This window comes from Apium graveolens, chromosome 10 (assembly GCF_009905375.1).
Source record: "Apium graveolens cultivar Ventura chromosome 10, ASM990537v1, whole genome shotgun sequence".
In the NCBI taxonomy this organism is placed as follows: Eukaryota; Viridiplantae; Streptophyta; class Magnoliopsida; order Apiales; family Apiaceae; genus Apium; species Apium graveolens.
In genome coordinates this window covers 129,504,340-129,518,560 of record NC_133656.1, presented here as the reverse complement: position 1 = coordinate 129,518,560, position 14,221 = coordinate 129,504,340, and the positions used below count along the sequence as shown (strand labels likewise).

At 36.1% G+C, this 14,221-nt stretch overlaps 1 protein-coding gene and 3 non-coding genes across 7 annotated transcripts; all 4 read left to right on the top strand.

Annotated features, from left to right (window-relative positions):
- The first annotated feature begins 4,236 nt into the window (after positions 1-4,236).
- Positions 4,237-10,968, top strand: LOC141689055 (1-aminocyclopropane-1-carboxylate oxidase homolog 1-like). Of its 4 annotated transcripts, none has more exons than XM_074493231.1 (4): positions 4,237-4,560; positions 7,603-9,797; positions 10,035-10,356; positions 10,511-10,968. In XM_074493231.1, exons 2-4 carry the CDS (start codon positions 9,277-9,279, stop codon positions 10,760-10,762), a joined length of 1,095 nt encoding a protein of 364 aa, XP_074349332.1. In that variant the 5' UTR covers positions 4,237-4,560; positions 7,603-9,276; the 3' UTR covers positions 10,763-10,968. The 4 variants fall into 4 exon arrangements, with proteins under 4 accessions (XP_074349332.1, XP_074349331.1, XP_074349330.1 ...); XM_074493230.1 differs by lacking the exon at positions 4,237-4,560 and adding an exon at positions 5,934-6,461; XM_074493229.1 differs by lacking the exon at positions 4,237-4,560 and adding an exon at positions 5,934-6,780.
- Positions 6,399-6,484, top strand: LOC141694479 (small nucleolar RNA Z102/R77). Its single transcript, XR_012563782.1, has one exon. It is a non-coding gene; the product is annotated as a small nucleolar RNA Z102/R77 (small nucleolar RNA).
- LOC141694476 (small nucleolar RNA Z102/R77) lies at positions 6,558-6,643 on the top strand. The gene has a single exon (XR_012563779.1). It is a non-coding gene; the product is annotated as a small nucleolar RNA Z102/R77 (small nucleolar RNA).
- LOC141694475 (small nucleolar RNA Z102/R77) lies at positions 6,718-6,803 on the top strand. The gene has a single exon (XR_012563778.1). It is a non-coding gene; the product is annotated as a small nucleolar RNA Z102/R77 (small nucleolar RNA).
- Positions 10,969-14,221: the final 3,253 nt, after the last annotated feature.

The window sequence follows — 14,221 nt, the reverse complement described above, 5'->3', positions numbered from 1 at the left end:
TAAACATCTACAAGGTCTTCATTCCAACACTCATGCAGAGCTACACAAGATTCAGGAGAACTTTATTAAACAGGAACAAGTTTGGAAACTTGATAAGAAAAAGTTCTTCCAACCTACCATTGACAGGGTTGCTTATATTGAGAAAACTCAAGAGAAGCAACAACCTCAGATTGATCAAATTCTGACAAATCAAGCTTCTCAGCAATCGCAACTTACTGAAATCCAGACCTCAGTGGAACTACTTATCTCTCTTTTATTACCTGCTGATGCCAAAAAGGGGGAGAAGGTAATTAAGTCCAAATGCAAAACCAACAAGTCACTGCAAGGAAAGGATGATGGAAAAGATGACCAAGGAAACTCTGGAATGGGTGGTGGTCATAGTCAAGGTAGAAGGTTTACATCAAGACAAGCTAGTCACAGAACAAGTTCTGATACTGGGAAAAGAATAAGTTCTGCTGCTGGTAAAAGGATAAGTTCTGATGAACTTCTAGATCTTGATGAGGAAATGTCAAGACAGTTATTTCTTCAAGAAAGTCCAGGGATGGACTTGGAAAGTTTAAAGGAAGAAGAAGCCAGACTTAAATCAGAGAAAGTCACATCTAAATCTGAAGCTTCTGGTAAAAAGTTACTTCCAAAACCTAAAGGCATTGTGATCAAAGAAAGGATACATACTGAAGAAACTTTGGCTAGATCACAACCACAGATAGATCCAAGATCCAAGGGTAAAGAAAAGGTTGGTGAACCTATCAAGCCTTATGTACCTCCTGAGGAAGAAGAAATTACTGATGGAAAAGATAATCTTGCTCTGACTTCAAGAAAAGTTCTTAAAACAACCTCTGACATGGCTCAAGTTGTTCAGAGTCAAGAAATTGTAAGTTCTGATATTCAGAAGAAGCAAGTAACCTCTGACGGTGCTCAAGTTAACTTGATATCAGAAAATAAATCTAAAACACTCCTACCAGGATTCACTAAAGCAAAACAGACTCAATCTTTGAAGACTACTTCAAGTGGTTTTGAAGCAAGAGTAGTTACTGGAAAGGAAGCTAGAGATAAAACTGGATTGGGAAGTGCTGATGAAAGAAGAGTACACAACACTACCGATGATCCAACTTCCTTGAGTGAACCAGGTATTGGAGCAACTCCTGAGAGATTGAATCAACTAGAATCTGTACAGATGGTTTACCATACCTACTTGAAAGAATACATCATGTTGTATTTCATGACAGATGGTAGGGTTTATCATATAAGACAAAATGCCATTCCATTGAAGTATTTTGAAGAATTGGAGCATGTATTATTCTTACTTCAAGTGGATGACAGAATAACAGAGACTGCTGCAAACTACTTAAAGGAACAGATTCAGAGACAGAAAAGACTTTATTCTGTTAAGTCTGACAGCAGATATGTTCCAAAGTACAGAAATCACAATGGTGATATTGTTGATATGAAGCCTAATACTGCACAGATCAGAACATATCTTGGTATTAAGGGGCTTGAATTCAATCTAGAGTCTAATAAAGCTTATGTCATAAGACTAGATCGGGAGTTGAGAAAAGCAAAGATTAATGATCTCAGAGCTGCAATATTTCAAACTGGTGAAGATACTGCAGAGCTTAAAGATGTCAAACGGAGAATGATTGATGAACTCAGATATGCTGAGAAATGTTTGTTGAAGAATTATCTCAGAACAACTCCTGATATCAGAGAGATCAGAAAATGATGAAGCCAAGTCGAAGATCTACAACTGCTTAAATTCTGATATTTATACAGATTGAAGTTGTTATCAGAAGTTGAATTGGTAAAAACTTTAAGGACTGTAAGTTGTAGTTATCTTGTCTATTTCTCATGCATTTGTACTTAATGTTTTTGACATCATCAAATATCTGTTAAACTTGTATATTTTGTTAATTTATAAGTTGGGGGAGATTGTTAGATATATTTGATAATGTCATGGCTAATATGTTTTATGTTTAGATTTCAGATCTTATTTGAACAGAACAAATCAGTACTTAACTGATCAGTACTTATACTGGAAGTCAGAACTTAAGGGATATCAGTACTTATGTTATCAGGAGATAGATATCAGAACTTAAGTGCTGAAGGACGATCAGATAAGGACAGTAGCTGATTAAAGTTAAGAAGATCAAGATAAACATAAGAAGAGATATGCATGAAGAAGGAATTCCGTGAAGAATGGAATACTTGGAATAGAAGATATCTGATTGATATATTTTAGGAAGCAGAATTATATTCCATATCAATTAGCGAATATCTTGTAACTGTGTAGTATATAAACACAGACATAGGGTTTACACTATAAGTGTTATCATTATCGAGAATATTATTAATTATAACTCTAGCAGCTCTCGTGATATTTTGTTCATCACTGAGAGATAACAGTTCCAGATTGTAACAGAGTTTATTGTTTAAATAAAGTTTGTTTTCTGTTACATAAGTTCTTGAAGTTTGATTTGATTGTAATAAACACTGTATTCACCCCCTCTACAGTGAAAGTGTGACCTAACAGTTTTTATTAAGTTAGATTTGCGGGCTGGTTATCACCAAATCAGGGTATCCGATCGTGACATCTACAAGACAGCTTTTCGGACTAATGACAGACATTTTGAGTTTCTTATACTACCTTTTGGGATGTCGAACGGTCCTTCCACATTTCAGGCCACCATGAATTGATTATTTGCTCCTTATCTACGTAAGTTTGTCATTGTTTTTTTTGATGATATTTTAGTTTACAACAAGTCAGTAAATGATCATTGTGTGCACTTGCGTAAGGTACTTAAGTGTCTCCACACACATCAGTTTTTCCTGAAACTCTCCAAGTGTTTGTTTTTCCTGGATAACGTTGAATATTTGGGGCACATTGTTACGGCCTCTGGTGTTAAGGCTTACCCTCAGAAATTAGATAACATGGTTAATTGGCCTAAACCTTCCAATATTAAACAACTCCGGGGGTTTTTGGGCCTTACTTACCGCAGGTTTATTAAAGGATATGCCTCTATAACAGCCCCTCTAACAGATTTATTGCGCAAGGATAGCTTTAATTGGTCTTCCTTGGCAGAGGGTGCTTTTACATCTCTTAAGCAAACTATGCTTAAAGCACCAGTTCTTTGTTTGCCGGATTTCCAACTAGAATTTGTTATAGAAACTGATGCCTCTAATGTTGGCATTGAAGCCGTGTTAATGCAAGCTGACTATCCGATTGCATATTTCAGCAAAAAGTTAGGCCCTCGATTGCAAGTATCTTCAACTTATATCAAAAAGCTTCATGCAATTGCTGAATCAGTGCATAAGTGGCGTCAATATTTGCTTGATCATTCTTTTATTATTCGCACTGATCAGAAAAGCATTCCGGAGCTCCTCCAACAAGTTATTCAGACTCCAGAGCAGCAGTTTTATGTTCGCAAGTTATTGGGATATGATTTTAAGATCGAGTATAATCTTGGTAAGGTTAACAGCGCAGTAGATGCACTTTCAAGGTAGCCTGACACTGGCACATCTGCTTATACAATGTTATTAACAAGTCGCACGATTCCCGAATTTCTGTCTGTGCTACGCAAGGAAAATAACTCTCTTCCAGACTTGTTAGAGTTACATAAAAAATATGGACACGGAGCCTTACCACCACAATACTCTATCACAGATGGTATTATTCGGTACAAAGCAAGATTTTATGTTAGTCAACATTCAGAATTGAAAGAATCCTTGTTACATGAATTTCATGCTACACCGATTGCAGGCCATGCAGGCATAAAACGAACTTTAGTTCGGCTTTCTTCCCTCTTTTATTGGCCACACATGAGACGCGACGTTGAACAGTTTATTTCTACTTGTTTGTTGTGTCAACAAACAAAATATTCCACCAAAGCGCCAACAGGTCTTCTACAGCCGCTGCCAATTCCATCGCTGGTACGAAAGGACGTTATCTTGGACTTCATTATTGGTTTACCTTTGTCCCAAGGATTTACAACAATTCTGGTGGTCGTGGACCGGTTGACAAAATCTGCTCATTTTGGAGCTTTACCTACTCACTTTACAGCCACCAAAACAGCGACTGTTTTCATTGATATAGTTGTTAAACACCATGTGTTTCCTCGTACCATAATTTCAGACCCTGATCCAATTTTCCTTAGTAATTTTTGGAAGAAGCTTTTTGAGCTAAGTGGCACCACCTTGAAGCATAGTACGACTTACCACCCGCAAACAGACGGGCAGTCAGAGGTCGTCAATCGTGGTCTGGAACAATATTTACGATCATTTACGCAGGACAGACCTTCCACTTGGTACGCGTATCTAGGTTGGGCAGAGTTTTCTTATAACACCAGTTTTCATTCTGGTATTCAAATGTCTCCATATAAGGCTTTGTATGGTCGAGAACCAGCTTCTTTGCCTTCTTATTCAGAGAGCTCAACTTCAATACAAGAATTGGATGAGTTACTTCATGATCGTGATGCCTTGTTGCGATCTTTAAAGGAGAATTTACGGACTGCACAACACAGAATGCAGCAGAAAGCTAATGCTCATCGTCGAGAACTTGAACTTGAGGTTGGTGATAAGGTTTTAGTCAAGTTACAACCTTATCGTTAACGTTCTGTGGCTAACCGATCTTCTAACAAGTTAGCCAAACGTTATTATGGTCCGTTTTCAATTCTGGAGCGCATCGGATCTGTGGCTTATCGCCTAGACTGTTGAAAAAACTTAGATAAAAAAGACACCTACATGTACTGCTATATTTCTTGTTTTCTTTTCCTCTCCTAAAACTCAAGGTAAACTAGCCATTATATAGGCTTTACAAACATATTAAAACTAACTATTACTAAAACTAACCACTACTAATTAATGGGTAAATTACATGTCCATAATTTACTCCATAACTCCACTACCCCACTACTAAACAATTCTAAAATAATATTTTTCTCTAATAATTAATCATTGCTAAATATCTAATAATTAAATAAACAAATAATTAATAACTAAATTTAAGATTATTCCAACATTCACCCCCATAATCTTAAATTTACGAAGCACTTTCTCTTCGCCTGTGATGCACTTCTCATCACCATCAATTTTGATGCACTATCTCATCAAAAACACTTTGGAGCACTTTCTCTCCAAAAACACTTTGGAGCACATTCTCTCCACAACTCTAAAATAAAATTTCTTTCATGGCCTCTTGAGCCATGATATCTTTCTCATTATTTCCCCCGCTCATGTTCCTCTTTCATTTTTATTCTTGCTTCTCTTTCCTTTTCCACGTACCATTTCATCTTGATATTTCACTAAATATATATGGAGAAATTTTTAATACCATTTGAAATCTCAGATAAATACTTAATATATATATATAAATGTATGTATTTTTATAAGAGTCTCACAAGCCTTATAACATATAGCTCTGATGCCATGTTGAAAAAACTTAGAGAAAAAAGACACCTACATTTTTGCAGAGGACTTGTACTGCTATATTTCTTGTTTTCTTTTCCTCTCCTAAAACTCAAGGTAAACTAGCCATTATATAGGCTTTACAAACATATTAAAACTAACTATTACTAAAACTAACCACTACTAATTAATGGGTAAATTACATGTCCATAATTTACTCCATAACTCCACTACCCCACTACTAAACAATTCTAAAATAATATTTTTCTCTAATAATTAATCATTGCTAAATATCTAATAATTAAATAAACAAATAATTAATAACTAAATTTAAGATTATTCCAACATAGACCTTCCTGGAGACTCCAAGATTTTAAAATTATTCCAACATAGACCTTCCTGGAGACTCCAAGATCCATCCGGTGTTTCACATTTCACTCCTCAAGCCCTTCCGCAGACGTGATTCAACTCCAGCTCCCTCTCTCCCTCTCTCCCTCTCCCTCCCCCTCCCCCTCCCCCCCTCTCTCTCTCTCGCTCTCTCTCGCTCCCTCTCCCTCTCCCTCTCCCTCTCTCTCTCTTTTCTCGCTCTCTCTCTCCCTCTCCCTCTCCCTCTCGCTCTCTCTCTCCCCCTCCCGCTCCCGCTCCCGCTCGCTCCCTCTCCCTCTCCCCCTCCCTCTCCCTCTCCCTCTCCCTCTCCCTCTCCCTCCCTCGCTCCCGCTCCCGCTCTCTCTCTCTCTCTCTCTCTCTCTCTCTCTCCCTCCCTCCCTCTCTCTCTCGCTTACGCTCTCTCTCGCTTTCGCTCTCTCTCTCTCTCCTTGGTTGGGTATTATTTTTGAGTAGATATTTTGTGGGTTTGTTGTAAAGTTTTAATCTTTGCAAGAAAAATGTGAGAAATCAAGTTTATGAACATATTTATGTACACACACTATACTAATAGTCTCTATGTGTTAGACATTGGTTTATATTTGATGAAATTGTTGTAAAGCTTTGATTTTTTCGGAGAAGGAAATGAGGAGTAATAGATTCCCTATTAGTTTGATGGCCGGAGTGATGGAAACGATCATGTATTAGCTCTATCTGATCCCTTATACTTGTATATGAGTGCTATATGTCTATGTGTCAATAATTGATAAAATTGTTATGAAAATATGATTTTTGGAGAAGGAAGTGAGGAATAATAGATTCCCTATTGTTTTGATTGCCGGAATAATGGAATCAATCATGTATTAGCTCTATCTGATCCTTTATATTAGTATATATGTGTGAAAATGTTTACGTGTCGATAATTGATAAAATTGTTATGAAAATATGATTTTCGGAGAAGGAAGTGAGGACTAATAGATTCCCTATTGGTTTGATTGCCGGAATGATGACAACAATCATGTATTAGCTCTATCTGATCCTCCAGTTTAAATTTATTTATGGTCTCTGATGTGCGTTAGATTTGGTATGGTTATGCACATTCGAAGGCTTGACAAGCGAAAATTAAAAATCCAAGCTTGTTAAGCTCAAAAGTTGTGCTAGATTGCTTGTTGTCAAATTTTGTAATATGTTCTTTAGCTATTCATGGGTACAAGATCTTCAAGTTTGACATATAGCTCCGGGCTTGTTCAAATTTTTGTTTATTTTCGTGTTCATTGCATCTTTAAATTTTCTTTCTAATTTAGAGTAAAAGACTGGTAAATTGTAAAATTTAGTATGAATTACGTTTAAGGAGAATTTTTGAAAACCAGTTTAAATTATCAATAAGCCAGAGAAAGTGTTTGTGAAATGACTACAAAACTTGCGGGTGGAAATGTTGTGAAACATGAATCATCTTTCTACATGATAAATAATTGAATCTGACCTAGTTTTCTTAGGACATTGGCTACCAAGTAAAAGATCAACAATAATATCTAGTCCAAGTGAAAGGGAGGCTCTAAACATGAATTGGAGTTTAACGATTTGTTGGAGGGTGAATGCAGAGCTATGGATCCAAATAAATATTGAACTTTTGACCCGATTATAAGTATTGAGCTCCTTTATTTGATTGTGTGCTTGTTTTATTCTTCTGTTATAATTCTGGAAAGGGCAGGTGTGCAACTGAATTTGGTGAAACACTTTCTTCAAAACTAATATAATGATGAATCTGTTTCTTAGTTGTGCACAATAGAGAAAACTGTGTGTATAGGGGGATTGTTGATCATAACATCTGCTTTATTGTAGCTGAAGCAATGTCAGGTGATGGGTGCAGAATAATTTTACTAGCTACCAAGATGCTGAGACAGGCGTTGTTCGTAAAATGTGTGATTGGACATTTATGCAGAGACAGGCTTTGTTCTTAAAATGTGTGATTTGACATTTATGCATTGCCGGTGATTTGAATCGTGCTTTTTGGATGGATTCTTAATTTTGTTGTGTCATTGAGATCCCATTTGGATCCTGAGGCCATGCCTTTAAGTTGCTGGTGTATTTTCGTGATTGCAATAGCATGTGAAATGTACTAATGTATGATAATCTGCATTATTTATTACTGTTTATTTGCAAATGTATGTAACGTCATATGAAATTTATGAGGAAAACAATGCTCAGGATTATATTGAGATAATGTTCAGAATTTGAGAAAGTACTACTCCCTCCGTTCCATCTATATGCTTCTGCAACAGAATATTGAAGGCCCCCTATACCTGAGCTCTTAATTTATTTTTTTCTAAATTAACTACTTATTACTAAAGAAGACAGCATATGTGGTATGAATGATTTTGCATGCTCACTGCAGGCTTTTGTGGTGGTGACTTTCTTTCTAGTAACTGCTGGTATTAAGCTGAAACCTGGAGCTGCAAGTGCTAATTATTTCATTACAACTTCCACATGAATTTGGTTTGGGAATGTGGGGGTTGTAGGAGTAATCACTAAAAAAATAAAGTAAAATAAATTAGTGAAAAAGGTTAGGAAGATGATGTAAATGATTAATGGAGAGCTTGACACATTTGCTCTGATGATGTTTGCAATTTAAGGAGAGCTTGACTCATTAGCTCTGACAATGTCAGATGTCCTTTTTACCGATTTCCAGAAGGTTTCCGTGTGACAGAGTAATTACCAAAATACCCCTCCCATGTTGCGGTAACGTCTCTTTTCTCTGTATGTTTGTTTGATGTGGTATCTTACTATATCCTTTCTGTCAATATCCTTTCTGTCAGGGACCTTATGGCAATTTTGTTCGTCGTTATGAAAAGATAGTGGTGGTTTTGTTATTTTTTCCGGACATGGGGAGTGGTCGTGCCGAGGAAATGACTTGTAACTACATGATTGTCAATGAATTTTTTTTAAGTTAAATTACCAATGTCAAATTTACAACTCATGTGAAGGGTCTGGAGAAAGCATTTATAAAAATAATGAAAGCCTGTAATGCAAGATGAGGCTGGAAATATTTATTGCCACATGGAAGTTCAGCTCGATCTGTATAGCTGCATTCACATAAATAGTAGTATTTGCACATTCTATGCTGTCCATTGCTTTGCAGCTAAACAAAGCAGCATTAAAGCCTTGTATTGTGGACTGGTTTCTGGATTTGTGTAACACAACTCATTAACCATAGTATGCTGTCCCTATTTATTATAACCATGTTTCTTAGTTTCTGTGTGTCCATGCCATGTTTTTCCTGCGGTTTTTCAGTTTAAATGTTAGCCAGTGACATATAACATTTTTATAAGTCACATGGCTGTAACAAGATATGACTCTCATACATCTTGCTGTTCTGTCAACTTGTACTTTGTCAACGCGTTACATATATTTAATTCCGATGCTCATGTTGTATGCATTTTCTTGTCATAAATAACTTCTTGTCTGTTTATTTGATATCTGTACTAATTGAGCTAGATAGCAAAGGGAATTGTGATTATGGAAGTTGAGAAGGTGCTAGATGATTGGGCTAAAGAAGTGAAGGCGTTCGAGGAAACGAAAGCTGGTGTCAAAGGTCTTGTAGACTCTGGTGTCACAAAAATTCCAAGGATATTCATACACTCACAAGCTAAATTGCAAAACCCATCAGTATCAAGTGTGAAAAGCAATGTTGAATTCCATGTTCCACTGATAGACCTCCATGGAGTTGAAGGTGTTCAAAGAAAAGCTAAAGTGGAGCAAATCCGACAAGCATGTGAAAATTGGGGATTCTTTCAAATGGTGAATCATGGAATGCATGTTAATGTGATTAACGCAACTCTTGAAGCCACACGAAAGCTGCATGAGCAGCCAAGGGAGGACAAGATGGGATTGTTTTCGGATGACAGTAGCCAGAAAGTTAGGTTGTACACTGTTAATGGATCAGTCCATGAATCTAGGCCTGGTCCTTGGAGGGATGCTTTGGCTTGTGCTTGTTTAGATGATACACTAGATTCTGAAGAAGTACCTCAAATTTGCAGGTACATTAACTTTTATATTTATTTGTTTTTCAGCTACATTATAATATCATTTGATGACTTGTAGCAATTTACTACTATTTTATTTTTAGGGATCTGGTTGTAGTTTTTAGTGTCCTGGGATGCAAATTGCTATTAAGTACAACTACTACCGTCAATTTGTTAAGCTATACGTCTTCTCTTTTGTCTTCCATTATTGTTACAAGAGGCACATTTTTTATTTTTCTTTTTATTTCGCAGGAAAGAAATGGGAGATTATGTGCAGTCAATGATCAAACTGAGAGCGACCCTATCGGAATTGCTATCTGAAGCTTTAGGGTTAAGCAGTGACTATTTGTCGCGCATTGAATGCATGAAAAGTGAGTTCTTGACCTGGTTATATTATCCGGCTTGCCCTGAGCCTGATCTTGCCTTTGGAGCTCCACGGCATTCAGACCCTACATTTCTAACTATACTACTACAAGACACAATTGGTGGCCTCCAATTTCTTCATCAAGATCACTGGGTTGATGTTCCTCCAATTCCCGGTGCTCTGATAGCCCACATTGGAGATCTTATGCAGGTAGCTGTATACTTGATTTTTTTTAAAATTATATAAAAGTTACAATTCTGATACTGTCGTACTCTGTATACTGCTGAGTTTTCCAGAACCAACAGAGCGATTTTTTATTTTCAAATTTTTTAAATAACTCTTTTTCCTTACTTTGTGAGTACAGATTATTTCAAACGACAAATTCAAAAGTGCAGATCATAGAGTACTGGCACACAGTGATCAAATAAGGGTATCAGCAGCATGTTTTCTGTATCCGAGTGCTAAGAACTTACTGAAGCCATACGGCCCGATAATGGAGCTTATGTCTGACAGCAACCAACCTATGTACAAGGAAATAGTGCCCTTGGAATATGCACTCTACCATCAGTCCAGAGCAATGGATGGTACACCAACGCTTTCTCACTATAAGCTATGAAAAAATGGCAGACAGGCAGTTGCAAGAAAAAAAGTAGCAGTGTTTGTTTGATGCTAGGCTGTTAATTTTCCGGGACAGTAAAAATGGTAATATAGCTCATGCCTGTATAAATTTATCAAAATCCAGAATGTTTGCTATATTTTTTTATTTCGTAATAATAACAACACAGCAGACATTAAGCTTTCAAAAGAAATTTTAAATTAAAACTTCATTTGATAGTTCATTATACAGCACCACATCTTAAAATTACACGAATTCAACATGACACTATCACAACTCTCACGAAACTTAACCAAGAAGAAAAACCAAACAAAGATCCGCTCCCTTGCAGCACCATACGATTTTGCAGTGGCAAAAAGATCTGATAGAACAAAAAATCGAAAACCACTCGTGTTGAGACCAAAAAAGAGAATTATACTTTAAGGACCATTCTTCTAGGTTTATAGTGTGTTGTCTTCTAAACAGTCCTATCTGTTAAACGTCACAGCCCTTGAACATAATGCCTTTTGTTGCAATATCTTCAAGAGTGAGCACAGTGCATTTGTCCATGTTCATATTGTCCTGCCCCAGCAAAGAGTATCAATTTAAAAACAATTTAAACATATTATTGTAAATTACATTTGTAACATAAAACCAGTCAGGTCCAAGGATATGAAAATAAAGGATTGTAGAAATAGTCTTTTATTAAGTTGATTGTTCTTTGCAACTTGAAATGCAATAGAATCAAGAAGTTGCCATGGCACGTTTAACAAAGAATAGTATATCCACCACATAGTATATCGAGATTTTCCCATTGTAGACTTCTGTACCGTCCTTTAATACGTGTCCGTTTGGAAAATTTAATATAATTAACTTATAACTTAAGTTGAATAAGCGTCTGATAAGTGATAAATCATAACTTGATAAATGCTTATAAGTTATACAAATGTTTGGATAATTTAATTTATAAGTTAGATTTTTTTAATTAAATAAACTAAAATAAATAATTTTTAAATATAATTATCTTAATTCTTATATTTTAAGTTTGATTGACATTTAAAAAAATATATATTTTAAAACTAAAACTGATAAAAAAATTAAAAATAAAAAATAAGTTAAGATTAAGTACCTCGTTACTAACATTCAACTTATCAGTTTATAAGTTGTAAATTCAACTTATAACTTGGGTCGACAAACACTCGTCACTAAACTGTTGCGGGCTTATAAGCCAATAAGCTTGCTTATAAGATTTGCCAAACATGTCCATTGCTAACCCAAGCTCCTTATTGTTTTCACAATTTCAAGAAAGGGGCTGCGATCCTCACATAGCATCTAGATACAAGTACAAAGACTTATTTCAATATATTCTAGATAATGGGAATGATCACTCCCCTCAAACATCCAAAGATATAAAAAGAAGAAGAAGATCGCCCGTTTTCGGAGAGTAGCCCGCTTCCCATTACTCACTAGGGCATTTCAAAAGAATCATTTGTAATGTTTTAATAAGTACACAACGGTTTTCAACTGCACTCCCAAATTTAACTTTTACCAACATTTGCCCACTTGCAACAATATGTTCTACCGTCACTGGTAAAACTCTTAAGTGAATTCCCACTTCCATTGCCCAGCTTGATATTTGCTCATAACTGAAAGATCCACATGTAACAATTTCCTGGTCAACCAATTGCAGAATTCTACCGGAGTAAATTACCAAGAAAGAATAACTGATATCATAGACTCTAACTTTTTGTTTGCTAAATTTTTATCTCTGAAGTATCTTATTCCCTTGTAGAAAGTGTTAAATCCAGAAAGGGGTTTAATACAAAAAGTCATGATTTTGGAAATGAATGTCTAATAAATTATTGCAAAGACTTATGAAAGATATATACTTGCATAAGAATTTTTTATGAGATCATCAAATTTTATTCAAAATACATTAAATGATGAACATTGAGGCACACCGATTAGAATGGCAAAAGAAATGGTCCACATGACATACCTTGGACCCATGTGGCACGAGTTCCCGCAATTCCTTAATGCAATCTTGGATTAACTGTCTACATTTTTTGCCATTATTAATCGAGGCCTCTCCTTTTGTTTATTACATTTACTATAGCTTGCAGATGATAATGCTTTTGGTAACCTGCCATGCATCATTGGCTCCAGATGTACGAATGGAGTAATTTGCGTTGTCTTCAATAATGGAAGAATGTTGTTTTAGTGAATAATCTGCTGAAGAGATGCCATGTGCGTCATTGGTGTGAGGCTCTAAAACTTTGTCAAATATCAGCAAGGAATTTACTTATCCCGATTTAGTATCCTCATGCTTAACTTCAGTAGCATTTATTCAAGCTTCAGCCACCACTGTTTCTAATAGATGTTCCACACATGAGTTCACTGTCGTAAGATTACTAATGCAAGTTCTGTCATCAGGTATCTGAACAACTATTTCAGTCTTCTGTTTTTTATTTTTTGGAATAGTGCTTCATGAATCCCACGACCAACAGAAAAATTTGAACACAGATCACACTTATTTATATGATTACCCTCTCTATAGTAATCTTCCCAGCTGTAGCCATTGAGTAAAGATAGATCATCATTATTCTCTGTGCCCACTACCGAGTCCCAAAAGACACTACTGCTGTTACGTTTCTTGCTGACAACGTTTTCATTTATATGTTGCAGATATTTTGCAAGATAAGATACAAGTGGATCCAAACTTTCAAAAACCCTCGAGATTGACTTCTCAGGTTTCTGATTCGTATTCGTAACTTCTGTCTTCCATATGTATTAATATTGGTAACTGACTTTTCAAGTTTCTCAGATTGCTGCATCATTAAAACAATAAAATTACAGCATTTATCCAACTTTTCCCTTTCATCACCCTCACTTACCAGGGTTCTAATATTCTCGTCTTGTCATTTAAGTGTATCTATGAAAGTTTGTTCGATTGTGTTTGTGGGTGTATATAAAGTGTAAGAAAATGATGAAGTCATGTAGAAACATACCTAGATATTTAGAAATTGAAGGTTGAGGAAGTAGGTTGGGCCGCGTGCGAGTCTTAACTTTACATTAGTATGATATTTTTTGCTTTGGGACAAAACCACACGAATTTATTTTTAGGCACATCCCAAAATGTCATACTAACAGAGTTAACTCGCTGCTTATTAACAACCAATCTGCCTCTCCCACAAATGATGTAGGACAACTCCTAACAGCCTCTAGATGTATGAATGGAGTAATTTACGTTCTCTTCAATAATGGAAGAATGTTGTTTTAATGAATAATCTGCTGAATAGATACCATGTGCGTCATTGGTGTGAGGCTCTAAAACTTTGTCAAATGTCAGCAACGAATTTACCGATCCCGATATAGTATCCTCATGCTTAACTTCAGTAGCATTTATGCAAGCTTCAGCCACCACTACTTCTAATAGATGTTCGGCACATGAGTTCACTGTCGTAAGATTACTAGTGCAAG

Bases quoted from the DNA above. Each gene is read 5' to 3' on its own strand.
- LOC141689055 (XM_074493231.1), top strand. From the start codon at position 9,277: ATGGAAGTTGAGAAGGTGCTAGATGATTGGGCTAAAGAAGTGAAGGCG. The intron at 9,798-10,034 runs GTACATTAACTT...TTTATTTCGCAG, and splicing joins GAAGTACCTCAAATTTGCAG to GAAAGAAATGGGAGATTATG. The intron at 10,357-10,510 runs GTAGCTGTATAC...TTGTGAGTACAG, and splicing joins ACATTGGAGATCTTATGCAG to ATTATTTCAAACGACAAATT.